At 38.2% G+C, this 26,776-nt stretch overlaps 7 protein-coding genes across 14 annotated transcripts; 3 read left to right on the forward strand and 4 right to left on the reverse strand.

Annotated features, from left to right (window-relative positions):
• Positions 1-378: 378 nt before the first annotated feature.
• On the reverse strand, positions 379-13,142 carry LOC110846135 (NPC intracellular cholesterol transporter 1). Its single transcript, XM_022092771.2, has 24 exons — positions 12,387-13,142; positions 12,214-12,265; positions 11,943-12,141; positions 11,658-11,865; positions 11,472-11,573; positions 11,335-11,370; positions 10,924-11,219; positions 10,508-10,799; positions 10,286-10,309; positions 10,175-10,215; positions 9,926-10,085; positions 3,803-3,918; positions 3,615-3,719; positions 3,226-3,353; positions 3,087-3,151; positions 2,783-2,799; positions 2,566-2,702; positions 1,944-2,459; positions 1,746-1,864; positions 1,537-1,665; positions 1,354-1,407; positions 1,027-1,280; positions 942-956; positions 379-850 (listed from the first exon to the last, which is right to left on the reverse strand). Exons 1-24 carry the CDS (start codon positions 12,934-12,936, stop codon positions 512-514), a joined length of 3,954 nt encoding a protein of 1,317 aa, XP_021948463.2. The 5' UTR covers positions 12,937-13,142; the 3' UTR covers positions 379-511.
• On the forward strand, positions 4,028-9,871 carry LOC118435081. Of its 3 annotated transcripts, none has more exons than XM_035850260.1 (5): positions 4,028-5,031; positions 8,544-8,700; positions 8,787-9,107; positions 9,197-9,349; positions 9,418-9,871. In XM_035850260.1, coding segments are annotated over exons 2-5 (807 nt in total). In that variant the 5' UTR covers positions 4,028-5,031; positions 8,544-8,698; the 3' UTR covers positions 9,749-9,871. The 3 variants fall into 3 exon arrangements, with proteins under 3 accessions (XP_035706153.1, XP_035706155.1, XP_035706154.1); XM_035850262.1 differs by having other exon boundaries at positions 8,544-8,686; XM_035850261.1 differs by having other exon boundaries at positions 4,028-4,197.
• A 684-nt stretch (positions 13,143-13,826) lies between the features above and the next one.
• On the forward strand, positions 13,827-16,249 carry LOC110847861 (NAD-dependent protein deacetylase sirtuin-2). Its single transcript, XM_022094890.2, has 8 exons — positions 13,827-14,021; positions 14,106-14,290; positions 14,362-14,440; positions 14,728-14,981; positions 15,073-15,202; positions 15,289-15,363; positions 15,423-15,540; positions 15,623-16,249. The coding sequence occupies exons 1-8, from the start codon at positions 14,015-14,017 to the stop codon at positions 15,939-15,941; spliced, it is 1,167 nt and encodes a 388-aa protein (XP_021950582.1). The 5' UTR covers positions 13,827-14,014; the 3' UTR covers positions 15,942-16,249.
• LOC110847862 (CCR4-NOT transcription complex subunit 9) lies at positions 16,073-18,800 on the reverse strand. Its single transcript, XM_022094892.2, has 8 exons — positions 18,354-18,800; positions 18,093-18,250; positions 17,849-17,987; positions 17,703-17,772; positions 17,493-17,562; positions 17,375-17,411; positions 17,008-17,294; positions 16,073-16,918 (listed from the first exon to the last, which is right to left on the reverse strand). The coding sequence occupies exons 1-8, from the start codon at positions 18,372-18,374 to the stop codon at positions 16,732-16,734; spliced, it is 969 nt and encodes a 322-aa protein (XP_021950584.1). The 5' UTR covers positions 18,375-18,800; the 3' UTR covers positions 16,073-16,731.
• Positions 18,801-19,592: 792 nt separating this feature from the next.
• Positions 19,593-20,660, forward strand: LOC110847863. The gene is made up of 2 exons (XM_022094893.2): positions 19,593-20,049; positions 20,112-20,660. Exons 1-2 carry the CDS (start codon positions 20,022-20,024, stop codon positions 20,471-20,473), a joined length of 390 nt encoding a protein of 129 aa, XP_021950585.1. The 5' UTR covers positions 19,593-20,021; the 3' UTR covers positions 20,474-20,660.
• Positions 20,528-24,267, reverse strand: LOC110847860 (nucleolar complex protein 2 homolog). Of its 4 annotated transcripts, none has more exons than XM_035850259.1 (9): positions 24,185-24,267; positions 23,311-23,944; positions 23,080-23,222; positions 22,676-22,979; positions 22,366-22,590; positions 21,917-22,264; positions 21,699-21,830; positions 21,337-21,618; positions 20,528-21,244 (listed from the first exon to the last, which is right to left on the reverse strand). In XM_035850259.1, exons 2-9 carry the CDS (start codon positions 23,935-23,937, stop codon positions 20,687-20,689), a joined length of 2,619 nt encoding a protein of 872 aa, XP_035706152.1. In that variant the 5' UTR covers positions 23,938-23,944; positions 24,185-24,267; the 3' UTR covers positions 20,528-20,686. The 4 variants fall into 4 exon arrangements, with proteins under 4 accessions (XP_035706152.1, XP_021950580.1, XP_021950581.1 ...); XM_022094888.2 differs by having other exon boundaries at positions 24,079-24,237; XM_022094889.2 differs by having other exon boundaries at positions 24,025-24,227.
• Positions 24,268-24,333: 66 nt separating this feature from the next.
• LOC110847284 lies at positions 24,334-26,398 on the reverse strand. 3 transcript variants are annotated; one of them, XM_035850256.1, is made up of 3 exons: positions 26,278-26,398; positions 25,364-26,041; positions 24,334-25,267 (listed from the first exon to the last, which is right to left on the reverse strand). In XM_035850256.1, exons 2-3 carry the CDS (start codon positions 26,013-26,015, stop codon positions 24,480-24,482), a joined length of 1,440 nt encoding a protein of 479 aa, XP_035706149.1. In that variant the 5' UTR covers positions 26,016-26,041; positions 26,278-26,398; the 3' UTR covers positions 24,334-24,479. The 3 variants fall into 3 exon arrangements, with proteins under 3 accessions (XP_035706149.1, XP_021949898.1, XP_035706150.1); XM_022094206.2 differs by having other exon boundaries at positions 26,220-26,282; XM_035850257.1 differs by lacking the exon at positions 26,278-26,398 and having other exon boundaries at positions 24,334-24,890; positions 24,966-25,267; positions 25,364-26,268.
• Between the last annotated feature and the right edge of the window lie 378 nt (positions 26,399-26,776).

A 26,776-nucleotide genomic window follows, 5' to 3' on the forward strand; every position in this document is an offset into this window, starting at 1 on the left:
TGCCTTAGCTTCTACGTACCACATACAAGCACAAACATGTAGCTTGAACAACCGGTCAGGTAGACAGACAGACGACCACATTCTGGCATATTGTGAGAATAAACTTGTTTTATCGTGAGTTGAAGCAATAATTCTCGTGAAGCACAATACCGCAGTTAAGCGACTATAATGGTGATGGAAGGTCAACACTAGTACAGAAATCTCCAATAATTAACAACAAAAAGTTTCTTCCTGGATAAGCATGTGCAAAGCAGTCCGGGGGCTCATTACGTATCAGTGTTCCCCTGAATATCCTTTGACTTGGGAATAGACTAATGATCATTGTATGAAAAGGATCCCACACGCATGCAGATTAAAGCATCACCTCCAAACGACGTATTGTTGTACATACTTAGATTTGGGCTAACACTGCCAACTTTGCTTAATATTTATTTATCGAGTCAATGAATTACATTTAATTATTTGTAAAAAATATGCATTGGTCATAATGAAAATATAATTTCTTTAAATCTTATTTACACAATTCTTCAGTGCTATTATCCTTCTTTATCGTAATTCTTCGAGAAGGTGGTCCAACGAAGGACAGCAGGACTGGGAGAAACACTAGACCATGCAATGCTCCAATGCATACGATGGATAAGTACATTCTAAAATAAAATACTCTGAAGATCTGAGATTTGGCAAATCCAAGCACAATTATGCCTCCGAATTTGGTTAGAGTAATGCCGGAAAGCACCGCCACTCCAATGTTGACTAAGCTATCCCGTGCCCTTTCCTTTTTTGCCAACTCTTGCGACATTACAAAGTGATGGATTAAGTGGGTACAGAATTCGGTAGCAATTCCGACGGCCTGTCGTGCATAATTAAACCAGTGGAATTTCAAATAAAATATTTCTGCTGTATTATATCTACATGTACTTCATTCAAAGTGTTATGCTTACCATGACCAAGTTTACCTGCGTGATGAGATAAAACAGTAAGAAATGTGATAATGAGGATTCTGAAGAGCAAGATTATTTTGCTTACCAAAGTGATTGCGTTTAATGAAACACTCCAAAAGTAAAGCATTCCAATCAGATTGATAACAATCATGAAGATTGTCAATATTATGACCAGTGCGGATCCAATGTTGAATCCCATGAGGAAAAAAGAAATGACAAAAATAGTCGCAAAACTTATTGACAGCGAAACAATGGTGTCCCTCCAGATTGTGAGGTATTGTTCGTAGTACACATAAAATATCGAGTACGGGAAAACCTCATGTTTGTCCGAACCCAGCTCTAATGCAACAGGATAAAATAGGTTAATAATAACCATTAATGGAAAAAGAAGATATTTATGAAAATAAAGCACCTCTTCTCAACGTTGCTGTCATATTGTCTGCAAGAGCTCGAGCTTCCCTCATCGCTTTGATACAAAAAATAATAAAGAATTAATAAATTTTTGCCAAAAGATTGTAACGTGAATAATTTTGAGCATCAATTTCATTTGGCGCTTATAGATTACACAATAATCTGCACAATAAATTACAATTACCTTCTGTAAAATCTTTTGAGGTTCGTAAAATTGTGTGGTAAGTCATAAAGTTGCTTGTTTTAACTCGAGCTAAGCCATTTGTTGAATTAATGTCATAGCCAACACCCAAGGAATATGCTGCGTGGCCACCTATTTAATTAATTCATGACATAATATTCAATTCATGTTTACATAACTTATATTGCGTGTTTCATAAATAAAATAAATACCTTTAGCGCATTTTTCATGTGGATTGTCCATCAAAAACCATGTCAAATACTGATTGAAGAGTTCTCCACTGATTGGATCATCCTGAACAATGTCTGATATGCCACATGTAATACAGTTTCTAAATCAAATAAAGTTTACTGTGACTGACTGATTTCAACTTGTATTTAATGCACAATATACTAAACAGGAGGTCTTACGGGTCAACTCTCTGACTGGGACAGAAATATGACGTGTAATTGTCATATTTACAACAATCTGCAACAGAACTCCAATCAACGTAGTCATCCAACCAGGACTGGGATGATTTTGCAATATATGTCCTATTCGACAATCGACTTGCGGCATAAATTTGTGATACTAAACTCCAAGGGAAGTCACCGGCTCGAAGTTGGTTTTGAACCTTTTGGTCCGAATAGTCTAATCCCGAATCTCTAACCACAAAGTACACCGGCGGACCTACTGACAAATACTCGTACATTGCATGAAAATAGTCCAGCACATGAGAATCTTCGGGGACAGAAAGGTCTTGTTCCAGCCCGACTTCAAGCTTCGGTGCAACTGCTATCGAAGTGCACATCCAGGCAAAGAAAACGAGAAGAACTGTCAGTCTCACTGGAAATGTGAACAAGAATGGAGCGTAGATGGACTCGATGAACTTGTGTAAAATTCCTTTCTCCTTGACTTGTGATTTATCTTCATCTTTTCCTTTAACACTGTCACAAAATAAACCCATCATAAAGTAACGTAATTATGCACATGTGAACATATTTTCACTGTACAAATACACACACCATCATTTTTGTAAAATGAAAACCTTACCAGCATATGATGTCATATCTGTTACTTTCTTGTCTCGAAATGTCCAAGGACAGAAATGCAACAAAACATGTAAACTGTAGAGTAAAGTTGATCAAAAGCGCAACTGCTGCGTAAAATGCAAACGCCTTGACAGCCGGCTGTCAAAAATTTCAACGCTTAGTTTTTCTGTTCATATCTTATATCTCGAACCACAATGTATTCACATATTGCTACTTACCATTCCCGATAAGCCTCCTGTAAAAAAATAAAAGTTTATTTAAGTTATTTTATTTTTTGATGAATTCGATTGACATCTTTTAAATATTTTTGCTGATACATATAGTACTATTATTCGTTACAGATTAGTGTATACATTTAATAATTATATTCATTAGAACCCTGTTTCTTATTTTATTCTCTCCTGATCCTTCTGCTACTAATGTTATGGGATATGATTGTGTAATGATAATATGGATTGATCTTCTGGATAAACTAAAATAAGGTATTGTATAATCATGAATTTAACATTAAAATTTGCTTACCCAAGAAAAACGAAGCAGAGTCGGTAAAAGAATTTAGCAACATTGATGGCGCCACGTCGCCAATTCTGGAATAAATAAATTCATAAAATAAGAATGTTTTTGATCAATACTTATTAAAGACAAATATAAAAATATATACACTCGTCCAATGTGTTCTGATTGAGTTTCCCCTTTGAGGCGTGGAGTCCTTTGATAGGTTTGAACCATAATAAAAATATTGTCCACCCCAACAGCCAACACCAAGAAGGGAATGACTTCAATGATGATCTGTCAAGAATCTGATACATTAATGTCATATAACCATCAAACAACACTCTCGCGAATGCAAGTTTTAATAGATAGCTAAGGAATCGCTGAGGAAGATTGATTCAGATGAGACAACTTGTGCGAAGATTGATGTGCGTTATATAATTATTCGTACTTTTCTATCAGCTATACTACTGAACTAAATGCTATGAGGCTGGCAGCCATTATATGTAAATATGTATGTTGATACGGGGACTAATAACAATAAATTAAAGTTATTACCAGTGTAGCGCTGACTCCGGCGAATCCAAATAAACCAACGGATGCACCCACGGACCCAAGAACGATTATAACGCCAACGATCCCAGCAGAAATCTTACTGTCAATCTAGCAATTAATAAGTTGCAATTTATGTACAACTTTAAACTAATGCATGAAATATGTGCATGAATAAATGAAATTCAGCTCACCAAAAGCCTAGATAAACTATTGACTTCTCCCAAAGCGATGGAAATGTAGACAAACATAATCAAATATGAAACCACGACGGTAACTACTTCCCCAGAACTTTGACGCTCCAGTTCGTCTTCAATGAAAAAAAAAATATATTAATTCTCGTATTTTCGTAGTCTATGTCTGTGACATTGAAAGAAGAAAAGGATACGCGGCAGAACTCACTCGCGTCCTTTCTTCCCTACTGTCCTGTCTATTTTTTATGCGTTCTTACATTTTACTAAAAATTAGTTGTTACATGTAAACAAATAAAACTATAACTTATGTCAACTTCCGGTTTAATGTACAGAGTGTTTTGATGTCAAGTTGGTGCAAATAGTTGAGGAACATTACTCAGTGTATAACTTTTCAAGTAAGTGTGTAAGTAAAGTGTTTATTAAAGGGGAGAAAATGGATATCAATTCACAAGATAAAAAGTCTGTTAAAAAAAACTAAACTGCAGTATATGCAATAAAAAGTTCAAAACCATAAAAACACTGAAGAAACATGTAAAAGAAATACATACAAATTTTGGACAACACGTCTGTACCTTATGCAAGAATAAATTCAACTCCAAAACTTCATTATTGAAGCACAAGAACCGGAAAAATTGTACCTCTAGTCAAAATGGAAAGTCCAAAACCAAGAAAAGAATCAAGTGTGGATATTGTGCCCAATATTTTGAAACACAAAATGCTCTGAGCCTGCATATTAAAAATGAACATTACGAAGCGGCGTATATATACAAGTGTCCGAAATGTGACAAGAAATTTAAGAATCAGATTGGAAGATGCACTCATATAACAAGTGTTCATAATCCCAAAAACATATGCATGTCCATCATGTCCATATACTTCCAACAAACCCTCTAACCTTGATCGACACATTCTCATTAATCATTCAGAGAAATCTATCATAAAATCAGAACTAAAGAAGTTAAAAGTTTCACCAGCAGAGTTAGCACTTGAAAAGTATCGTGAATTTAAGAAAAATCCAAGTGATAAAAATATAATTTCTACCATAATAAAAAGTGGATACTACTTGAAGTTGCTGAAGCAACAGTATCGGAATCTCGAGCCTAAAAGACTTACGACCCCAGTTAGACTTGATGAAGTGAGTGGACAACGCCACAAACAAGGATGGGGTTATAAATCTGATGGAAACGACCAACCCATTCGCTATGAGCAATTGACAGAGGATGAACAAAGTAAGATGTATAATTTAATTTAAGCATCTCGAAGGTCAGTGGCCGCGGAAGATGATTTGAACGCGGAAGATAATAATCCATATTCTCTAAACATATAACAAATGAAAATGGCAAATGACCTCCACTGTCCCATTCCTACCTGCCCTGGACCGAGTGATACTGAAGATGATAACTGGATATTCTGTGAACAATGCACATCATGGTTTCACTCAAAATGTGTAGGCGTTGTTGTCATTCCTGAAGAAGAATGGATTTGTCTAGTTTGCATCTCTCTCAACTCAACCTCTTCACAACTTTCATCTACAGCTAATGATGACCCCACTAATCATCCGGTTCAAGCGGAAACAAGCAATCCTACCCGAATAAGTAAAAAGGACATCATTATCGCCGCACGCCTTTGGCTCCAAGAAAATTTAGTCGAGGATCCAGAATCCAAAATCGCCAAGGCCGAGGTCTCACTCCGCTACACTCAACATGTAGAAATAAAAGGAGACGGACGAGTCGCCATTTCCACTCTTGGGAAGTATATTTTCAAACTCTTTCCTCAGACGACTACATGTCGCCCAGGAGCTCGGGGAACCACAAACAGCGCATATAAGGGGATTCGCTGGACAGACGCTTCACAACCACCCCGTCAAAATCATGAAGATTTGGGCTTCGTGTTATCAAAGCTCAAGGGGACCGTACCAACATTACGGCGAGTACCAAAGGGGGCACGAATATCTGTCGCAGAAGCTCTTACCAACATTTTAGAAGAAGTTATTAATAAAAATGATGCAGAAAGTTGGAACAAACTCTTCACCTTCCCTTATGCTGTCCTCACCGTTCCAGCTAAATCTGAGAAAGTGACAAACTTGACATCGTGGGTCAAAATGAGAGTTTCAAAATGGAAGACCGACCCCACAACCACCATCCCCACTGGTCGACAACCAAGTCCATCAATACATAAACCTCAGCAATCCCAACAAATGATTTCAAAGAAAGTGGAAGCAAAACTTTCTGACGGAGATATCCGAGGGGCCATCCGTCTCTTATGCTCAGATGACACAGTCGCTCCATATAATCAAAGCACGATTGACTCCTTACTCGACAAACATCCTCCACATCCCGAACCATTGAATTTTCCAGTTATGCCTGACGTGGATGAACACCCAGCAGAAGCAACCGAAGAGGAAATTCTAGCCACAATTTCATCGTTTCGGAGGTTTAGACGGACTTCGTCCTCAAATTTTAAAAGACCTCGTGGGGATATCTACGGGTGACACAGGGATGAAGCTAGTGAAAACAATTTGTAGCTTTGCAGATGTCGTCCTCTGTGGTAAGGTCCCAGATGTTGTTTGCCCCACACTGTTTGGAGCCTCGCTCACCGCCCTCAACAAGAAATCTGGAGGAATTAGACCGATCGCTGTTGGGAATACATGGCGTCGACTTGTTTCGAAAATCGTGGTCACTCGCATTACACCGCAATTGGTAGACTACTTTTCTCCCCATCAACTTGGTGTCGGCATAAAAGGAGGAGCCGAAATTGGAGCTCATGCAGCACGTCGATACTGGAGCCACGCCCACGACACTGCAAAAGCCTTTTTGAAATTAGACTTCCGGAACGCGTTTAATGAAATACGACGCGATTCCCTTCTTCATATTATCAAGCAAAGAATTCCATCCATCTACTCCTTTGTCAATCAAGCTTACGCACATCCATCAAGTCTTTTTTATGGGAACATACTCATCCCCTCCCTTCTCGGCGTCCAACAAGGTGACCCACTTGGTCCAGGTCTATATTCCCTCGTAATCCAACCCATAATCGAAGCCGTGACGACAGAATTCAATATCTGGTATCTGGATGACGCGACAATCGCCGACATCCCGGAGAAAGTTCTACATGCATTTGACACCATAAGAACAATGGGCGAAGACGTGGGACTCCATCTCAACTATGAGAAATGTGAAGTTGGAGTTTTTGGAGGCAATCCCGATACCCACGACGCCATATATGACGAATTCCACAAAGCATCCCCTGGCATCAAAATTATTTCCCCAGAAGTAGCTACATTGCTGGGTGCCCCTCTCACCGACGAAGCGATAGAGAGAGTCATGGAGTCGAAGATTTCCCAGCTAGCAGCATTTGGGAACCGCCTCCTTCAACTTTCCGCCCATAGTGCTTTCTTCTTGTTACGAGCCTCCATATCAATTCCGCGACTAATTTACTTCCTACGATGTGCACCGTCTTGGCGAAATCATGCCTCTCTTTTGGCTTACGATAACACCCTCAAGTTGGTCTTGGAAGGAATCACTAACTGTTTTCTATCCCCAGAGTCTTGGATACAGTCGTCTCTTCCAGTCAGTAAGGGAGGTTTGGGAACCAGACATGCTGTGAGCACGGCGATTCCGTGCTTTCTTGCGTCCGCTCATAGCTGTTTGCCACATCTTGAGTCCCTCCTTCCGGACTACATACGTGACCAAGATGACGCCATATCAGAAGGTGAAGAGCTCTGGTCCGCAGATTATCGCCAACTACCACTACCCGAATTGCGAGGAAAACAAGCTATTTGGGAGGCTCCTTTAATCGAACATCGCCAGAAGACACTTCTTGATAACACCAGCACACCGCAAGATAAAGCTCGTCTACTTGCTCTAGACAGACCATACGTCGGAGCCTGGCTGAACGCAATCCCTGCACCACAACTTGGAAACCACCTCTCTAACGAAGAATTTCGTGTGGCCATCGCACTCAGACTCGGCTGTGCAATTTGCCAACCACATAAATGTATCTGTGGAGCCGAAGTATCCTCAAGTGGTTATCATGGTCTATCGTGCAGAAAGAGCGCTGGGCGGTGGTCAAGACACAGTGCCGCAAATGATGTCATTTCCCGTGCCCTTCGTACCGCAGAAGTCCCCTCAATAAGAGAGCCAGTGGGATGCTGCCGAACTGACGGAAAACGAGCTGATGGGATGACACTTATTCCATGGTCAAGGGGAAAAGCTTTAGTCTGGGACTTCACGTGCGTCGATACCTTTGCCCCATCGTACCTCTCCTCCACGTCCGGTCATCCTGGGGCTGCGGCCGTGTTAGCTGAGAAAAAGAAGAAGACACTATACTCTTTCTTAGAGGATCGTTTCATTTTCATCCCGGTGGCTGCTGAAACAATTGGAGTTTGGGGTGAAGATGGAATTAAACTAATTCAACATATTGGACAACGAATCACAACAATTACAGGAGAAATACGAGCCACAAGTTATTTATTACAACGTTTAAGCATTACTCTACAACGAGGAAACGTCGCCTCAATTCTGGGTACCCTTCCTACCGGAAAGAAACTCAGCGAAATTTTTTATTTATGAGTTTTCCATGCGTACTTATTAATCATTGTTAACAAAAGACTCTGTAAATAAAAGCAACATTAGATTAGAAAAAAAAAGATGTATAACAAATGCAATGATGAGATGATATTATGTGATGTGATATAATGCTCTCTTTTCAAATATATACATCTACTTATATAAATTTGCAGTTTCATCAAAGAAAATATATGGTTACATTTGGCGAGATCCAGCTAGTTTTGAGGTTGTAGACGTGTATTTTGGCTTACACGAGGAGGATAGCAAGGAGGCAGCAAAACTGAAATGGCAACAAACTCTACGCTCAGCCAAGAAGGGATGTACAGATATGTAACTTTCTCATAAATATTAATTTGTATTACATTCAACCCAAATTAATTAAAGCATAATGTACTATCTCTACATTTTGTATGTAGGAAGATGTTTCGGGCTGGATATTTTTTCGACCATGAGGAGGCATTTGAGGTACCAGGGATGGTTGGTACATCAAAATGGGTTGCTGGACAACTAAAATGGTTAACCCGGAACGAAACAGGGTCAATCTGCTCCGTCAAGCCGGAAGAATGCTACACCTGGCTTGGTGACTACTTGGAACAACTCCGACTCTCTCTGCTGTCAATAAATGAACTTTGGCTCGACCATAACCAAACTGTCCAGCTTGTCGACAAAGAGGAGCTTATTCTGGCGAGAGGATTGTTGGAGAAAGAAAGAGGTGACCGGGCTGACATTGTATTTGGGTTAGTAATTTGACACTTAATGCATGTATGTACAATATACCACTTGTAGTAATAATCATGCTCACTTTGCTAATTATTTAAATTATAAGGTTTGAAAAGAAGATTGAGAACCTAACGGCCGAGAATTCAACCCTGACGGCCGAGAATTCAAAACTTTCACTCCGTCTGAAAGGCCTGAAGAGGAAGAGAAAGGATTCCCGGAAGGTGAATCGTTTACTGCTGGTTGAGAGACGTAGAAAGGGGTTAGTAATTTAAATTTTATAATTTGAGTGCACTATTAATATGTTACTTAAATATGCATATTTTTCAGGGGAAATACTGACGTTCCCAGTTTCATCCCCGTGACTTTCAATCTTGGTGCAGACGATAACTTGGTGCAAGGATCTCTACCCAATTTCGACATATTTAGGGATCAGTCGGCAGACGACGACGAATCGAGTAGTGACGATGATGACGAAGCGTTGCAATATGCAAGGGTGTTAAAGGTGAGTGATCTCATTAACGTCGTCACACGGGTACTCGACCGCTCCGATACCGAAACAGTAACTAGTCGTAAAGGTGATAATATTACTCAAGAGACTGACGAGAACAAACAGACTGAATTTAGTGGAAAAGTATTTGTAGTTAAGTTAGGTGATTAATTGTTAAAGATATTTTTATACTAGCCAATGAACTTGTTTGGTGCTATTGTACTTAGTTAACTAAAACGAATGGTATGAGTTTATAAGTGGATAAATGAAATAAAAAAGGAAGTGAGAAATAAGCTTGAAGTTGTATGGGCGTGTATTTTCATACCTTCGATATCCTCGATACCTTACCTTCAATACTTCTCTCTGAGCTGAATGCAATGTCCATAAACGAAGGTTTTTCAATCTCGAGATACTTTTTCATAAATTCGACATAGGCTTTTTCCCATTCTCTTGCAGGACGAGTGTCGTCCTTACTGTACTTGTTGTTCACTATGAAAGTAATCACGGCCTAGAAAGAAATAAATCAGAATCGGTATAGCACACGAAAGCAGAGGGCGCGAGTCAACTCGACTCAATTAATTAGTGCTACATATGTACCGTGGTAGCATTTTGATATGGCGGATCAATCAAGTTCTGACCTATAAATAATAACAACAATAGTACCAATAATACTAACATCTAGTATGTAATTGTAGAATAATGACGCACCATCTTCTAAAAATCCTCCGAGCACTAGATTGAGAAATATATTAAACGAATTAATAGGTGCGTAGCAAGGTCCTGAATTTTACTTAGTTACGTGTCTACATAGACATGTAACTAAGTAAAATTCACGACCTTGGTGCGTAGGTAGTATAATGCGAACACATCCTGTACACGAGCAAACCAAGCACGAATAGCAATTTTAAAAGCAATTAAAAAGAGACTTGCCGACTGTGGGATCAATAATTCCTCCATATCTCCCCATACAAGTCTGTCTCAACTCTGTCGAATCTTTCGGAGCGCCTGGATTTCTGGAGCAGAAGAGGAAATGGTCTAGGTAGGAATCGGTGAGGGTCACCACCTCCTCACCAATAATGGCATCGTAGGACGCGACTTTTTCGAAATTCTTGGGGTTACTGTGCCAAAATTCAAGATAGCTGAAAATTGTGCAGTTGGTATTCTCTGGGGAAAGCGGGCTGAAACAGACATCACTTAGCTGTTCGCCATTTTCTCCACGAACCTGAACAAGGTATTTTTATATGTACTAAATTTTATCAGTGACTAATTTATATTGCTTCCAAGCCACGGTCATAAATCTTTTATTAGGTTGGTAGCTTGTTTGGTGTGGTTAAAGATGTTCTTACATCATTAACAATCCGTTCTTGTAGATCTAGCAATGCATACATAAATTCCTTGTTAAAAATGGGCCCAAAGTGCTCTGGTTCTTCTCTTGTGTTGTTTGAGGGGTAGTACATAATTGAAGGAAGCCCTTTCGCAGTGGCAATAATTTGTTCAGTTCTATAGAACGGAGAGAAATTTTTGTCATAATATTCCTTCTCCTGGCGTGAGCGTGAATTGGGTGATGCCCACAATTCCACCGGATCTGTAGTGATGTCTAAGTACACAATCCCACAGGATAATGCTCCTGTTATTAGAATTCCTGGAATAATAAGTAAGCAGAATCCTGAGCATATTCAGATACAACTTATTTTTTGGGGAGTTTAATATTTATAATCGAATATCTGTGCATTTAGTCTCAAGTCGTCTGCCCTTACCTGGGATTAGCACTGGCCAAGGATTTTCAGCACACACTAAAACATTGCAAATAGTGTCCGGTAAGTTATGCTATATTAAATGATGGCATCCTGTGCCATCAATAACCATCAACAATTATGTGCACATCATGGTATACCTTGTCCAAGTGAAGAGAAGAACCGATTTATCATTTTCTCTGACCTCATTCCCCATCTATGCAATGTTCCTGGAGCCTTTTCGGCTAGTCTTGAGGGTTGTTCTGCAAATTTGTGCATGCCAAGGCTCTTTACGACACAAGTAAAGTACATCGCAGTAAGGAGATAACTAATATTTAACAACGTACCACGCCTCTCTCTATATAAGGCAAAACATGCTCCTAGGATTATTAGAATTGACCCCACCAAGAACACGATTCCCATAATAAAGTACATTCCAAAAATGGAGGCAATCTCCCAATCATCAATGCTTTTCTTTTGGGGGAGAGTTATTATTCCAGCACCCGCAGGACAACTTATAGTACAATCCACGCAGGAACAATTTTTAGTCGATTTCTAAGTAATAAATTATAAGTATAGTTTTAATTAAAAATATATTTAAAAGTTATGTTGAAGTTATAAATGCTTCTTACTGGTGGGGACGTGTTACAAAGATAAGTGTCGCCATCGTAAGGTGTGATTCCTAGATCATCCAAAGGTTCTCCGGCTTTTGAGGTTTTGGTATTGGGTTCTGAAGTTGTTGGTGAGCCGTCAAAAGTGTCATTTGTGAGTCTGTAGAATATGTTGAAGGGAGCGTATGTGTTTCGAACTGAACCCATGTAATCGTACCACCTGCATAAGGGACACACAAATCGTCACCTCAAATTATCCCTATACTATTATTGGTATTACAACAGCAAGTACCGCTGAGGTGTACATCTGTGAGATCCCCATGGGCCACAGAGAAAGTCCATAGCTGAAAGAAAGCCATCAGCAAAAAATATGATGTGTTCCAAAATAAATCTTTGTCATAGAATGGTCTTCAGCTGTTAAAAATGTTTGTAGTTATAAAAGTAAAAGCAAACGTAAAAACCTACCCAGAGAATTTGCAGTACCCATCATGACGTTGCGACAACTGTCGAACGACGCATTAGCATGTCTTTCTGTCACGTAGAAATTTGTGTCTTCGACAACTAGTTTATTATCAACAGTTCCATTCCAAAATTTTGCTACTTTAACAAAATGAGCCTGAAATGGCGAGCACGTGAATTCACAAAGCGATTGACGAAAGTTGTGCCAGCAAGACGGACAGCGAGAAATGATACCTTCTGGCATTTTTAATTGTTCTGTCAAGTCTGCAATTTGATCAGCTCTGCAGCACAAATCCGTCATTCCAAGACCTGCGTACATTTCAAGCATTTCTGAACAAAAAGCAGTGAGATTCTTTAGAGCTGAGTCGTCAATTTTTTGAGGAGGATCTTCGGTGTAACATGTTAAAACTCGTCCATCCGGCAGTTCTTTGCATCTCCCGTACATTGTACACCTGGGTTCTTTGTCTTTTACGATATCAGGCCATATTCCTTGTTGACCATTTATCTGGACTAAGATGTTCAGAATATAGAATAAAATCAAAAGTATCACTTTCATGTTTACTTGAATTAACAGAATTTCTGCCTATTGCAATTGAATTAATGTTCGTGCATTAAAAATTTCAACAAGTATGTTTAAAGAAATTTTCCAAGGGACCACTGTAGAATACTGACTAGATGTTAAGTAGATGCAATCAGTCAGTACAACTAAAGTCACGCAGTTCGTCATACGAGAATTTTAAAGCAAAGTTAGAACTACTTTTGCAAGTTATGCAAAAAAATAGTAGCTTATCTTGAATGAGGTACAGGTGCAGGTGGGCACAATTAATATTAATCGGCATATTCAACTTATCGGTTGAAATCAATAACGATTAAACAACAGGTGGATTTTATCATCATTTCAGGTGCCAAATATGTGTCCATGCACTGTTGAATCACAAGGTTTCATTGTCTGTGCTGTTATTTTGCTTTTACTTTACGGCACAATTCCATGCTAATTATTGCGTTGACCTGTGGTTTCACTCCGCGGAAAGATTAGGCGTCATCACTAATAGTATTCTCATCTATCCTGCCAAATGGCAGGTGGTCGAATACTTCAGTTCGATGAGTATACGAAAGTGATTATCGAATGCAAATACTTTCATCTACATGAAACAGTTGCGTGATTATTATACCCTCGTTATACTTGTAGATTGTTATTCATTTCATATCTAATGAATGAGGGACAGTCGGAGTTATCTTTATTTGAACTCAGACTCAATATGCGTGCAAATGACAAGGGTCAGCAGGTGCTACCATAATTTGCTTGTGTTCATTTCCCAGGTTGGATGCATTGATTTATAATTATTGATCGGCTTGAATATTTAAACCAACTTCATGCATAAAGCCCATACTCTCACTTGAATCTAGCAATGATGCGAAAAAATCTGTCAGATTATATGCTATATATGCTTATGCGATGAAATCATGGGAACTGGGAACAGTTTCCCTTTCACAGTTTGCGGATTTTAAAAGATTGAAGAACGTTTAGTTATGACTAGTTATACTGTGCTACTATTTCTTAAAAGTTAAAACTAAAGATTGAATTACCCATGTAAAATTTACCGTAAATTAAATTTCTGTAATTATTAGTCAGAATGAGTGGTAATTGTACAACACAGTCATGTTTTTCAATCGGTGCTGGAAGGTTATGTGTTTGAAGTTACAATGTTTGCTGTATTTTTTCAGACAGAAAAGGAGAAAACTGGCCCAAGGAAGAAGGGCAGCAAGGCAGGTCCCCTGCGGAGGAGGACGAAGCAGGGCCAGCCGCAGGAAGTTCTTCGGGATCTCGCAGAGGAAGTCAACTCGAGAAAATTCAAAATTTTGTCACCAGTGCGTTTAACAAATTGAGCTTTGGGTCCTCCAAATCAAAGGTGTCATTTATAAGCTTTTCCTCGGGAATTTACTTCGATTTAAAATGAAATATTAATTTCCTCCTCAATAGATCTTCGAAGAATCCACAATTGAGGGCGTGGCGAGCTACATGAAATCTGAAAAATGCAAACATGTGATTGTGATGGCAGGCAAGGCAAAAATACATCAAAATAGATTTAGTCACATGACTGCTAGGTAATCAGTTCCGAGCTGTAAATTTTTACCGGTCCCAAAAATTGAATGTTTTTTGTTTGCATAATGGTCTGTCACCATAAAATATAGTTGGTTACCGTTCGAATCGAACATTCAATTTTCAAGGTTTCAATTTTTGGGACTGGTACGGGCCCAAAATTCATGGCTCGGAACTGCTTACCTAGCAGTCATGTGACGAAATCTGCGTGGCTCTACCCATAACACAAAATGCTTGAATTTGCAGGAGCAGGCATTTCTACTTCTGCTGGAATTCCAGATTTTCGAAGTCCTGGTTGCGGACTGTACGACAACATTCAACGCATTTATCACCTTCCCGATCCTCAATGTATGTTTGAAATTGGGTTTTTCCGTCAAAATCCTGCACCGTTTTTTACACTAGCAAAGGATTTGTTTCCAAAAGAACTGATACCAACACTGTCTCATAATTTTGTTCAGTTGTTGCATAATAAGGGATATCTTTTGAGACATTACACACAGGTTTGTTACCACTAGCACAACTCTAAAGCACTACAAATACAAAAAGTTGTGCATAATAAATGATAATTGTTTATCTTAAAAAATATTGCAGAATATTGATGGGTTGGAAAGGATTGCGGGGGTCCCGAGTGGGAAAATAGTCGAGGCTCACGGGTCATTTCACACTTCCCATTGCATCAAATCTTCGTGTCACAAGGAATATACTTTTGAGTGGATGAAAGGTAGAAACAATTTAATAATTTATCGTAATCATTGTTAGTTGAACGTATGAAATTTTACTTATTTTACTTGGATCACATTGCTATAGAACAAATCACAAAAGGGGCGGTCCCCAAGTGCTCAGACTGTAATTCTACAGTGAAACCGGATGTAGTGTTTTTTGGTAATTATTTATTTATTTTTTATTTGTTGTTAAGTTTTTTTAATTTAAGTTAAATTTAGGTGAATCCCTTCCACCCAGATTTTTTTCGTGTGCGATGACCGACTTTCCCCAATGCGACTTGTTGATCATAATGGGAACGTCTTTGGTTGTACAGCCTTTTGCCTATTTGGTTAACCAGTAAGTTGTCATTTAATATATTGTCTTAAGGTGATGATCAATATTGTGAATTTGCAATGCATAACTATGCACTCAATTATAGGGTCTCAGCCGATACGCCGAGGGTCCTGATTAATCGGGAGATAGTTGGTACCGCCGATCAATATGAATTCCTTGATTTGCTTCAAAAGTTTAACACTCATTCGGACTTTGATGCAGGAGCTGGCTCAATCTTTTCAAAAGGATTGGATTTCAAGTCAGAAAGAAACAGGGACGTTGCCATTTTAGGAGATTGTGATGATGGTGTTCTGCGTCTGGCAGAGGCACTTGGATGGAAAAATGATTTGCTAAAACTTCAATCGCAAAGCAAACAGGCACAAATTCCTAATTCTCCTGTGTCTGCCAATGTTGGATCCGCATAAATAATTTTATCGATCTAATGCCTGTGGTATCGCTTTACATGACGATTAGCTTTAACATGAAGAACTAGTTTTGTGACGCAATATATAAAATACAATGTATTAAGTTACTGTAATAATATTATTATAGACGATTTTTACATGGCTTTAAGTCAGAAAATATTTATTAATTTTAATTCGCAAGAAAGTGATGCGACAGTCCTCTTCCACAAATACAGTATATATGGTGTGTTGTATAATGGGTTTAGGAAGTTCTTATTGGGAGTGAGTTAATTACGATTACGAAAATATATGTATAATATTTACTAATAGTTTGAGTCTATTGGTTAAATTGAAGCTAATTTTCCCAATTGGAGCATGAAAATGATTATGAGTTTAAATATTTTTGACGGGAATTTATTTTATCATCAATAAAATAAATATTGTCACCAGCTAAAATACTAAATCGGGCAAAATCAGTTGTACACTTTAAATTCAAAGCGGTATAAGGTCAGGAAAACTACTAGTACTACAAAGTGTAGTCCAGTGCACGTTCATGTTGTTTATCCTTAATATATAGAAATTTCAATATTTGCATTTCATTATTATGCGTAATTAATATCAATGCAATTGCAGGCGGACATTGCCTTTGATTAACTATCTAGTCATCATCTTTACAAAAATGACTTTTGGAAACTTGGATACATACTTCAAATTGAAAATACATTACCCGCGTCACGCCATATGGGTATATCTTCAGCAGCAACGAGGTTATTAAATATAAAAGATTTGTAGCAATTATTACATCGATTGATTAATTAACAGGAGTAGATCTTGAAAGGTCTGGTCCAGAAGATTGTGCCGAAGCTGGAGGCGATGCTTCGACGTTTTTAAGTAGCTGAGAAAGCCAATACTTTGTTGATTTATCGTCCTTCAAACACTTGGCGAATGTGTTGTCCTTTAGTTGGTCCGGAAGACATTGACGCAAAGCTTCCCTCGCTCTGTATGTTCAATAATAATAAATAAGATGTATAAATATGTATTAGAATTGAATGCAGTGGCGGAATTGAGCGATAATACTAATAATTACCTTGAATTATCGGACAATCGCAAATAGCACCGTACAACATGCTTAAGCAATCTTGCACTTGGTTCTTTTGCCAAGCTCAATACCATTTTTCCAAGTATCATTGCAACATGAGAAAATCGGTCATACGTTTGACAAATGTAAACCAGTCCTTGGTCATCGATCAAAATTTTTTGAAGTATAAATGTAGCCACTGTTTTTGAAAGTTCATTTCCAGTCTCCATTATACGAAGACAGAGGGGAATTATTTCAGTCGTCAACAGAAAGTTGATGACTTCTGCTTCGTCGTTCTAAAAAAAGAAGTACCAAAATCGTAATGGTAATAATGACACAAGTCATTAGGGGACATGCTTATGATATTTGTAAATACCTTTACAAGAGCACCAATGACTCCCAAACTTGTCAACCTTAAGTAGAGATAAAGAGAAAAATAAGAGAAGGTAAACCCAAGTCAACCATTGTAAAGATTTTAATGTTTAAGTATTTACCTAAGGTACTCGAAAGGTCTTGTCTTTGAAGTGGTGTGGAGAAACGGGTACAAAAAAAGAGGGATATGAGCTTGAAGGGTGAAAACAAATATTAAATGATTAATTGATTCTGGGTGATTAATTTATAAATTAATCACATTACGAAATAAGTAATAGATTGCTATTTGATATTGCTAAATAAAATCTATAGCATCCCCTTTGTCACCATACCTTGAAGGAACATTCCTCGAGTTTCCTGATGAGAAGCCACACATTGCATTAAAGCCAGTGCATTGCACACCTTTAAAATGAATTAAATGAGTTACTTATCGTAGGCTTCCCTGCTAATGCATGAGTACAATTAATTTATAACTTACTCTGTTGGATTGATGAGCATTTAGGGTTGGTGGATTTATGTAAGGATAAATAGCCACGATTTCTTGTAAAAGACTCGCCATTGTTCCGCCCGAAAACCACAACATTGGTGCCAGATCGAGGACAACTTCTCGTTTTTTTCTGAAATATTATATGCAAACTTTACAAACTTTAATTCTATTCAAATAGAATCTGGCTACTTTACTTTTATAGCTAGATTAAAAACTTGGATCGATTGTATCTTACGAGAGTTCCAAGAGTGCATTCTCCCTGCTCTGTGGGTGCGTCAACTCCTTGATCCACATGTATACCTTATCTCTGTCCACAGCTTGGGGGATTTGCGAAGGTCCCATTTGTTGCTGGGAAGACGATGGAGGTTGTTGGGAAAATAGGTCAGCATTGGGCTATAAAACAGTAAGAGAGCTTGCTTGAGTTTTCTTTTTTTACCTTTTACTACCCCCAATTTAATAAATTGGTATGCATATAATTTATGTTTTATGTATATACCGTGGAATTATTTGGATTCATTTTTTATTCGGCCGAATTATTCGTGTTGTATTGAAAGAACTTATGTTTCGGTTGGTTTGACCGAAGAAATGATTTTATCGACTGAAATAAAGCCTAAGGTTAAAGCCAAATATTCGAGTGACCCTATACCAGCTAAGAAGAACTAATTATTTCTGCATAATAAATATTAATAAATAAAGCTCGCTCTCTCCCTCCCTCTGTTCTTTGAGTGTTATTCGTTCACTCCAATGATCTTAATTCAACTGATGATTTATTAGGGGTGGCAGTGAACCAAGGAAATTCGCTTATCCCCACACAATCACACAACTGAATCGACGTTGGAACATCGACACAATAAATATTTTGTGCAATTTTTTCGCCAAAGCGAATAATCTGCTCCTCTGGCTTGGGTCGGCAATTCTTACCAAAAGCGGGAAGCACTGTCTGGCTTCGTCCCATTTGCATCTTCTATTTGCTATCTGAATCTCATCAAGTTCTTGTTATTCCATTCAGTGCATGCAAGTGATGATGGAAGGTAGGAGCAGTTTTATCATCTTAATATGCTTATCACAAATCCACCCTTTGCTCACCCTCCCTTATCCAAACTTCTGTACAATGCATCAAAAATAAGCATTCAGTAACATGCATGCATCTTATCCGTTGCATACCTCTGTTCTAAATACCTCGAGCTGTCTTATGAGATTTGTATGAACGACGTTGTGTGAACCTTATTTCTCCATTAATCACATAATTTAAATTACCGATTTATCATGCAAACTGATGGAATGTGGATGCTTTGTACGTGCATGTTCCCAGTATATATTTTGTAGGCTGGAAATTTGATATAGTTGAGCTTTAGAAATATTCTAAAGTTGTATAATAACGGGGTTTTGCATCGAGATGTACAGGTTATTCATATTAAATTCAGGATAAATCGGCGAACAGCACTGGCACTCTAATCATCTTGCTTATCATATGCTGATATCGACTTATCCGCATATATGTATAGCATAATTATGCGTATGCAATATGTGCAAAGCAATTTCAAACATTAAATACACTGCACATAAGAACTTATTATGTGTATTGTACTTCTTATTAAGAAATGCTTGTAAAGTTGTAGTAAGTGGTGCACATATGCAATCAGGTATGCTGAAAACGAGATGAATATGTATTGCATGCATTTGTCACAGGGTTCTTTCTGCAAAATATTCTCGCTATTCAAAATGTACGAAATAGACACACATTAAACTCAGACACGAGGCAATCTATTATATTAATTAATACTGCCTAACCTTTGTAATTGCACGTCACCGATTTCCAAGTATACTCTGCAGTCTGCGTGCAAACTTGTAAACGGAAAGCGAATCATCAGAGTCGTTGGTATTGTTATATGTATTAACGTAAATGAAACTGGTTGTTCTCTGAATCATGCAGATAATATTAGGTGGCAAGATACACTATATAGTTACCTACCACTCGTCCTATGTTTGCTTTTGAATAAATGTGCAGCTAAGATGAACAGCAGCGTGCATTTTCAGGCTTATAATCCCTGAAACAGCATCTCTCCTCCTCATATGAATAAAAACTGTACTCAAATACATAGTGTGCTAAAAATAATTATTGTTTGTGTCATTCCTAATAAATAACTGAAGGCAAAAGAACACCATGGACAATCCCCCCGTAGAATCTCCAGGTATTTTGTGTTACTGAAGATTTAATATTCTTACAAATATTGCTAGAGTCGTACAATTTCAGATGAGGGAATAGAAAAGGAAGAAGACAAGAAACGCCAAGAAAATGTAATAACCAATCAAGCTCAAGTTAAATCTATTAATGGTGATACTTCATACACGCCCCCAATATTGCCCCACACCAGCAGTGGAAACACGAACGACTGGACTTGCTGTCTATGGCTATCTTGTGATCATCATCATCATCACCATCACCACCACCATGATCGCAATTCCGGAAATGGGGATTGTTCCTGTTGTTGCTGCGAGTCCGAGGACTGTGACTGCGACTGTTGTGGGGACTGTGACTGTTGTGGGGACTGTGACTGTGACTGTTGTGGGGACTGCGACTGTGGAGACTGTGATTGTGGTGGATGTGACTGTTAACGATATGAATAACTTAAGGCTACAATTACTATATTCCGAACGGAAATAACTAACTGCCATCCAAATGTTTTATATATTTTTTTAAACAGTAATATTGACATAATATAAACAGTATTATTGGGATAAACTAACTACATACATAAATGACAATATTCAATAAAATGAAATATATGAATTTTATAACTAATAAACTGTCTGATAACAAAATGAATTTTAGTCTGATAACTCTAAATCCACGAGTTCGTCCTGGGCTTCCGTTTCGTTACATAATCTCTGTTTCTTTGATTTTTTATTCTTCCCCTTTGCTTTACCTTTGCCCGGTGTAACTTTCTCGTCAACCTCAAGTTTCCTTTTCAGTTTGGGGTTCTTTTTAGATTTTGCAGGTTGGTTTACATCATCCTCGTCGTCGTTATCTATGTCCTCCGGTTCTGGGTCAAGTTTGGTTTTAAATTCAGTGTCACTGTCATCATCATCAGAGTCCAGTAATTGGTCATTCGATCTCTTTGACTTTGGTTTCTGAGCATTCACGACAGACGGTTTCGGAATTAGTTTCTCTTCTCGAGTTTCAACATTGATTCTCCTCAATTTGGCTTGAACTCTCGCATTGGCTTTTAGATATTCGTTGGCGAATTCGAGAATTGGGGGATGAGGTTTTGTCGTTTCCATTTGTACTCTCAATATCTTCTGTGATTCCATATCTGACAACGAGACAGTTCCTGCATCCAATCCTTTACTACGTTTGTCAGAAATGTACTTGGAATTCGCATCAATCTACAATAATAATGTAGGTTAATGTTACAACAATATATTGATATGGCTATAATACATAAAAATTAATAATTGCATTGTTTTGTTGAACCCACCTTTTCCATGAGAGATTTGTATTTACGACACACTTCCGGATTTTTACATTTCTTTTTTAAGAATGACCTCAATTGCATTAAGGTTGGTGTCAAAATTTCAGGGAAAGACAAGTCCGTCGCTATAGCCTTACAGGTTCTAAGAATAAGTTCAAACACATTCTCAGATATAGCTTTCCCATGACCACTCTCAGTGGCATCAGCTTTCAGGCAACATTTCATGTCCAAAGGTCTAGCAGAAAATTTGGACACGGATTTTAAACTGAAATCTGTCATGAGAAGAACCTGCAAAAAATACCCAACGAATGTTCTGGTTAATAGGAGGGATTATATATTTTGCTTGTAAGCAAATAGAGCAAAAGTACCTCTGTAATTAAAGGAAGTATGGGGATGAATACTCCCGTTTTTTCTTGTAATTTAATTAGCATCCGGATCATGAAAAATCGTAATGGAATGTACTTTTTAGTTGGTATCAGTTGAATGGTCCCCAGACATATCTATGTAGACAAAGTGCATGAGTTTCAGTTAATATTTAATCATGATTATATTCAACAGCTTATTTATGATTTAATGTGCTTAATACCTGCACTATAGGATAAACCAACAATGCAAGATTTTCATCTTGAGAAGAGTTTGAATGTGCCAACAAGTCAACCCACAAGTTCAAGGAATGCACAAATTGCCATGAATAAACAATTCTGGATGCTTCTTTCTTGGTTTGTTTTGTTTGAGATGGGGCATTTGTTGTTCCGGCTGTTAACGCGTTCCTCAAATGAATTGCCAATTGTCTGATAAATGGAAACGCAATCGAGTACGCCAATGAAGAATCTAGCAAGTACACTTCCGTAAGACTGCTTCTCATCAAGTTCAGTGCAGGCCAAGTATTGGCAGATGTGAATTTGCTATTTGCAACATATGATAAATACATTTGCTGAAAAATATAACAATATGTTAATTAATTAAGTTTTATCTTATAAACCTATTTATGCCAAATTATAAATTGCATCAAAGTTTTATATAATGCAAAGTTACCTTATAAATCCTTTGCAAGAATGCGTCACGGTTATAATTGGTCATTCTGATTATTGTCATAAAAGCAAGGATTCTACAAGAGTCTTCTCCTGATGACCAAATATTAATCAGGGTTCGTAAAAGTTTGTTACTTTTGGAAGACAAAATTGCCCAAAACCCACTCATTTTTTGGCAATGACGAAGAATCGAGGCAACAGCGTCCGAATTTCCCATTGATTTCAAAAACTACAAAAAGATGCATGCCAATTAGTTGTACTTCAGTCTATTCACCTTAATAATATTCCTTCCTAGCAGTATCCAAATTATTTACCTTAACCAATGTGGTCATGTATTTTTTTAGTTTTGTTCTCAATTTGCTCCATTTCTGAGAAGATTTGTCTTTGAATTCCATCGGTCGTTGGTCGAATTTTTGCTCTGATACTGCCAAATTGTTGCTTCCACAGAGATACCGGACGCAAAAGCCTTTAATATGTTTGATGCATAAACGAACCAAGGCATTGAAATTAGCGGATCCATCTACTTTCCATTTTTGTTTGTCAGAGTCTTCATCTTCAAGAATTTGATGCACGGCACATTCAAATGCGTCAATTACATTAACCAGCACACCAATATCCCTATAAGACATCCGAATTTACACATCGTTAGCCTGAGTTTGAATTAACTAAATACTAAATCTTAATTATGAAATAATAATTCATTTTTGACTAAATATACCTGGTGGTAGATAATTTTGTTTCCCAGTCTTTAATAACTTCAAGGCTTACAACCCCCTTTGCGACCAATTTGTCCACCTTTCTCTTATATTCTACTGACTCTACATCCATACGTTCCTCCTCTGCCTCCGAGTCTGATGCTTCCTAAATAATGCATACACAAAAATTGTAAGTAAAATCAATAAACAAACAAAAGTAAAACATGAGAACTGAGAAATAAGATTTGTCAAACCTCTAATTCTTCTGGAGGTATATGCAAAGGACCTTCTTCATCTTCCGAGGCGCTATCATCCCCCGAATCTTCGAAATTGAGTAAATCTGCATCATTTTCTTTTAAATACTCAAAGAAATCCGGATCTGTTTCCACAAGTCGCTGTAAAGCCTTCTTGTGTTCCTGGGCTGTTTGTTCCGGGTCACGATCGTCATTGTCACTATCGCTGTTACTATCATCTCCTGCCTGTATCCCTTTACGACTTGGTTCTTCAGTTATCTCACATTCGTCACCATCTTCCTCCTCCTCCTCAATATCCTCTTCTACATCACTTTCATCTCCTTCTAACTGTTCGTCATCATCATCGTCCTCTTCACTTTCATCTGATTCTCTTTCATCCTTGTCGTCGTCACCGTCAACGCCAGCTTTTGAAACTCCGTTGCTTCTTTTACCATTCTGTTGCTGGAATCCATTTTTTCCATTTTCATCTAATTCGACTTCTTCTTCGTCATCACTATTTTCTATTTCCGAGTCGTCATCAGAGTCATCGAGAGTTTCCAGAAAGTCGTCAAATGTTTTGGCTTCCTTGCTGGGTGATATGGCGTCTGGGTTTTTAGATGGTTTTCCTGGTTTTTTTGTGACACCCATTGTTAATCTAAATTGGAAATTAAGAATATGTTATTGTATATAAATATAATACTAACATCCAAGCTTGCAAAGTGTAAAGTTACACACCGGCTCGTAATAATAATTTAGAATAATGCACAAGTTTAAAGCTGAAATTTCCACCTGAGATTGATATAAAACTGCTGAACTCCCCAAAGTACTTACTCTGCCAGAGGTTTTACAGTAGCACAATTATGAATTAGTTGTTTAAAAAAAATCAAAAACTTACTTTGACGAACAAAGCAAAGTGCAAGACAAGTTAAACAAACTGCACGTGGAGTGGCTCACGATGAGAATTTGCCATTCCTTCCCCGTGGCTGAGATCAATCTGCCCCAAACGGTCATGAAAGTCATGAAAATGCCAATGTGAAGGATGAATTCACGATCATGATAAATTTATTGTAACATTATATTATTCAGTCTACTAATAATAAATATACAAAACATTGCAATTATATTAAACATTAGTCATCTGTCAAGTCGGGTAGGTACTAAAATAGTATTGTTTTTAAATTAGCATGTCGTCAAACAAGAAATGTGCACAGTATGATAATAAAGCAAGTCGAGTACAGGGGCTTATTGGCGTTGGAGGCAACAAGTAGCGGGTTGTGAATGGTGTCGCCATCGTCATTTTCAGTATCAATTGCATTTCTATTTCCTGTGGGTGGTGGTTGAGGCGACTTGGTGGTCGTCGTATTGATGGAACCTGCGATAACTTTGATATGAATTAGATCCGGGTCGGCATCCTCGTCCTTAATGTCGGACTCAATATAGTGAACGACTTCAGGGGGAACGATTGGTTTCGCAGCAATCTCATCAATCGTTGTCACACCATCGTTATGTTCTGGAAATGTCCCGTCAGGATCTGAAGCAATCTTGAAATGCGTTGTCAGTTCGGGATGACTAAAATCCAGATTTGCTAGATGCGATAATTCCTGCGAAAGTTGGTTAGAATTCTCAGACTTGGTCCTTGACATTAATTCTGCTTCATCCAAAGGAGAAATTGGTACCTCCGTTGTAGTTGAATGGTCCACCGTGAGAACTTGTGGGACCGTTATGATAAGTCGATCGTTATGTGAGGCATCATTACCATCTGGAGTTGCATGGGGATTTTGATGAAGGTCCGTTTTCTGGTTTCTTGGAGTAATTTGTTGCATTTCAATAATTGACTTCTGCAGTTCTCTTGCTGACTCTATTGGGTCGGGAAATATAACGTCGTCATTTTTTCTCGGTAGGTCCAATTCTTCGTATAAAGAATGAAAGCGGATTCTGCAGCATTCGGCTCTTACATTGTTTAGAGCTGTATCATCATCTAGCACACAAATCAACTGATGGTTAAGTATGCACTTATCATATACGTATGTAAAGTTAAATTAAACTACAACTACTTAGATGGTCAGCAACTTACATCCTTTTCCCTCTCCATGCCCATGGTCCACTTGTGTTGCGATTCCACAAATGGCATATCCGTTTCTGCAGAGCTGAGAATCAGTCCACTTTCCCCAAGAAGTCCCATCCCCTTCTACCGTCAAATGTTGCTGTGGGCGAGCCTCCTCCTCGGTGTCACTCTTATTGTTGTTATTGTCTCCTGTATCATCCTCAAGGTCTTTGCAAAATATTCGAAAGTTATTTGCGGACGTGTCGTCGTGAACTCCTCTCGGATCTTCGACCTTAATTGAGAATCCGACCACAGCTGATGTTTTGGGATTAAGGTCCTTGTCCCCGCAACGGAAAATCTGTTTCCATTCGCCATAAGGGCCTACCGAGCTGGAAATTACGACTGGGGACTCTTCGTAAATGTCGATAGATGATCCCAGGCGAGAGCAAAATAGGCGGATCCCATTGAGTCCCGAATCGTCCTTCCATCCATCTGCTTTCTCCACCTTGAGTTGCATCCCAACCACAAATGCCCCCACTGGACAACTTTCCAACGAACCCCAAGCTCCCCAGTTTGTAATCTTGGGCGACTCAATCATGTGTGTAAGGTCACAATTAACCCTCGTCACCATTGTTGCCGTCAATATTGCAACAAATAAGGGGAACGACCTGAACGCCTCCATGATATCAAATTCCCCCAGAGGTACGTCTATGAAATATTGAGATTGAGGAGATTGATTGAGATTGATTGAGATTGATTTGGAATTAAGAGTGCAATTGAATTTGAGATGTAAAAATAAGAATGGATGACTGAAGTAGACGCGATCTAGGGTAATCTAGTATTAAAAGTATAACCAGAAATTGGTTTCTCAACTTTCAACTCTCACCTTGAGGCACGAAATAACAAGTAACAACTAACTAATCAAATACTTAATAAATATGTACCGAGGTCTTGTCAAGTCTCACAAAATGCTGCACATGAGAAAGTCAAGTATCAAGTTACAAAATTTTTCGTGTTATTCGTATGTAAAGTCCTGACTCTGCTGAAGCAGGATTATTTATTTGACTGACTCATTAAACTTACATGAAATATAAGTGTAATGTAAGTTGTGGATGAAACTCATCAATCTTTAAACTTGTGATTATCCTCGCATTATAAAATGTAATGTAACTATTCTTAATTTGGAGAATACAGTTTTGGTCTGGTACCATTGATATTTTCATGTCGTATTATTTTCTTGTACTGACACTAACAGTGTAACAGTCATGAACAAAGAATGCTTTTATATTTATCGAAAGGAAACAAGTGCAAGACATAACAGAATCCTCCTCTTTATCATCACCACAAACCCACGAGTTATAATAATCTGAACTGGCCTGGAATCAAGCCCCATTGTAATAGAGCATATTAAATTAATAATCAAATGACAGTTTGGGAAAATAT

This window comes from Folsomia candida, unplaced genomic scaffold (genome assembly GCF_002217175.1).
Source record: "Folsomia candida strain VU population unplaced genomic scaffold, ASM221717v1 Fcan01_Sc003, whole genome shotgun sequence".
Lineage (NCBI taxonomy): Eukaryota > Metazoa > Arthropoda > Collembola > Entomobryomorpha > Isotomidae > Folsomia > Folsomia candida.

Excerpts from the sequence above, each read along its gene's own strand:
- LOC118435081 (XM_035850260.1), top strand. Across the intron at positions 9,108-9,196 it reads CGGGCTGACATTGTATTTGG|GTTTGAAAAGAAGATTGAGA; the intron begins GTTAGTAATTTG and ends TTAAATTATAAG. Across the intron at positions 9,350-9,417 it reads GTTGAGAGACGTAGAAAGGG|GGGAAATACTGACGTTCCCA; the intron begins GTTAGTAATTTA and ends CATATTTTTCAG.
- LOC110846135 (XM_022092771.2), bottom strand. The coding sequence starts at position 12,936 with ATGAAAGTGATACTTTTGATTTTATTCTATATTCTGAACATCTTAGTC. Across the intron at positions 11,574-11,657 it reads CTTATATAGAGAGAGGCGTG|AACAACCCTCAAGACTAGCC; the intron begins GTACGTTGTTAA and ends ACAAATTTGCAG. Across the intron at positions 10,086-10,174 it reads CATATCAAAATGCTACCACG|GCCGTGATTACTTTCATAGT; the intron begins GTACATATGTAG and ends ATTTCTTTCTAG.
- LOC110847861 (XM_022094890.2), top strand. Across the intron at positions 15,364-15,422 it reads ACCGGATGTAGTGTTTTTTG|GTGAATCCCTTCCACCCAGA; the intron begins GTAATTATTTAT and ends AGTTAAATTTAG. Across the intron at positions 15,541-15,622 it reads TTTGCCTATTTGGTTAACCA|GGTCTCAGCCGATACGCCGA; the intron begins GTAAGTTGTCAT and ends ACTCAATTATAG.
- LOC110847862 (XM_022094892.2), bottom strand. The coding sequence starts at position 18,374 with ATGAATCCAAATAATTCCACG. Across the intron at positions 17,773-17,848 it reads ATGCTCATCAATCCAACAGA|GTGTGCAATGCACTGGCTTT; the intron begins GTAAGTTATAAA and ends TTCATTTTAAAG. Across the intron at positions 17,563-17,702 it reads TCGAGGAATGTTCCTTCAAG|CTCATATCCCTCTTTTTTTG; the intron begins GTATGGTGACAA and ends TCACCCTTCAAG.
- LOC110847863 (XM_022094893.2), top strand. The coding sequence starts at position 20,022 with ATGGACAATCCCCCCGTAGAATCTCCAG. Across the intron at positions 20,050-20,111 it reads TCCCCCCGTAGAATCTCCAG|ATGAGGGAATAGAAAAGGAA; the intron begins GTATTTTGTGTT and ends GTACAATTTCAG.
- LOC110847860 (XM_035850259.1), bottom strand. The coding sequence starts at position 23,937 with ATGGGTGTCACAAAAAAACCAGGAAAACCATCTAAAAACCCAGACGCC. Across the intron at positions 21,619-21,698 it reads TACTTCCTTTAATTACAGAG|GTTCTTCTCATGACAGATTT; the intron begins GTACTTTTGCTC and ends TATTTTTTGCAG. Across the intron at positions 21,245-21,336 it reads ACAAATCTCTCATGGAAAAG|ATTGATGCGAATTCCAAGTA; the intron begins GTGGGTTCAACA and ends TTATTATTGTAG.
- LOC110847284 (XM_035850256.1), bottom strand. The coding sequence starts at position 26,015 with ATGGAGGCGTTCAGGTCGTTCCCCTTATTTGTTGCAATATTGACGGCA. Across the intron at positions 25,268-25,363 it reads GCATGGAGAGGGAAAAGGAT|ATGATGATACAGCTCTAAAC; the intron begins GTAAGTTGCTGA and ends TTTGTGTGCTAG.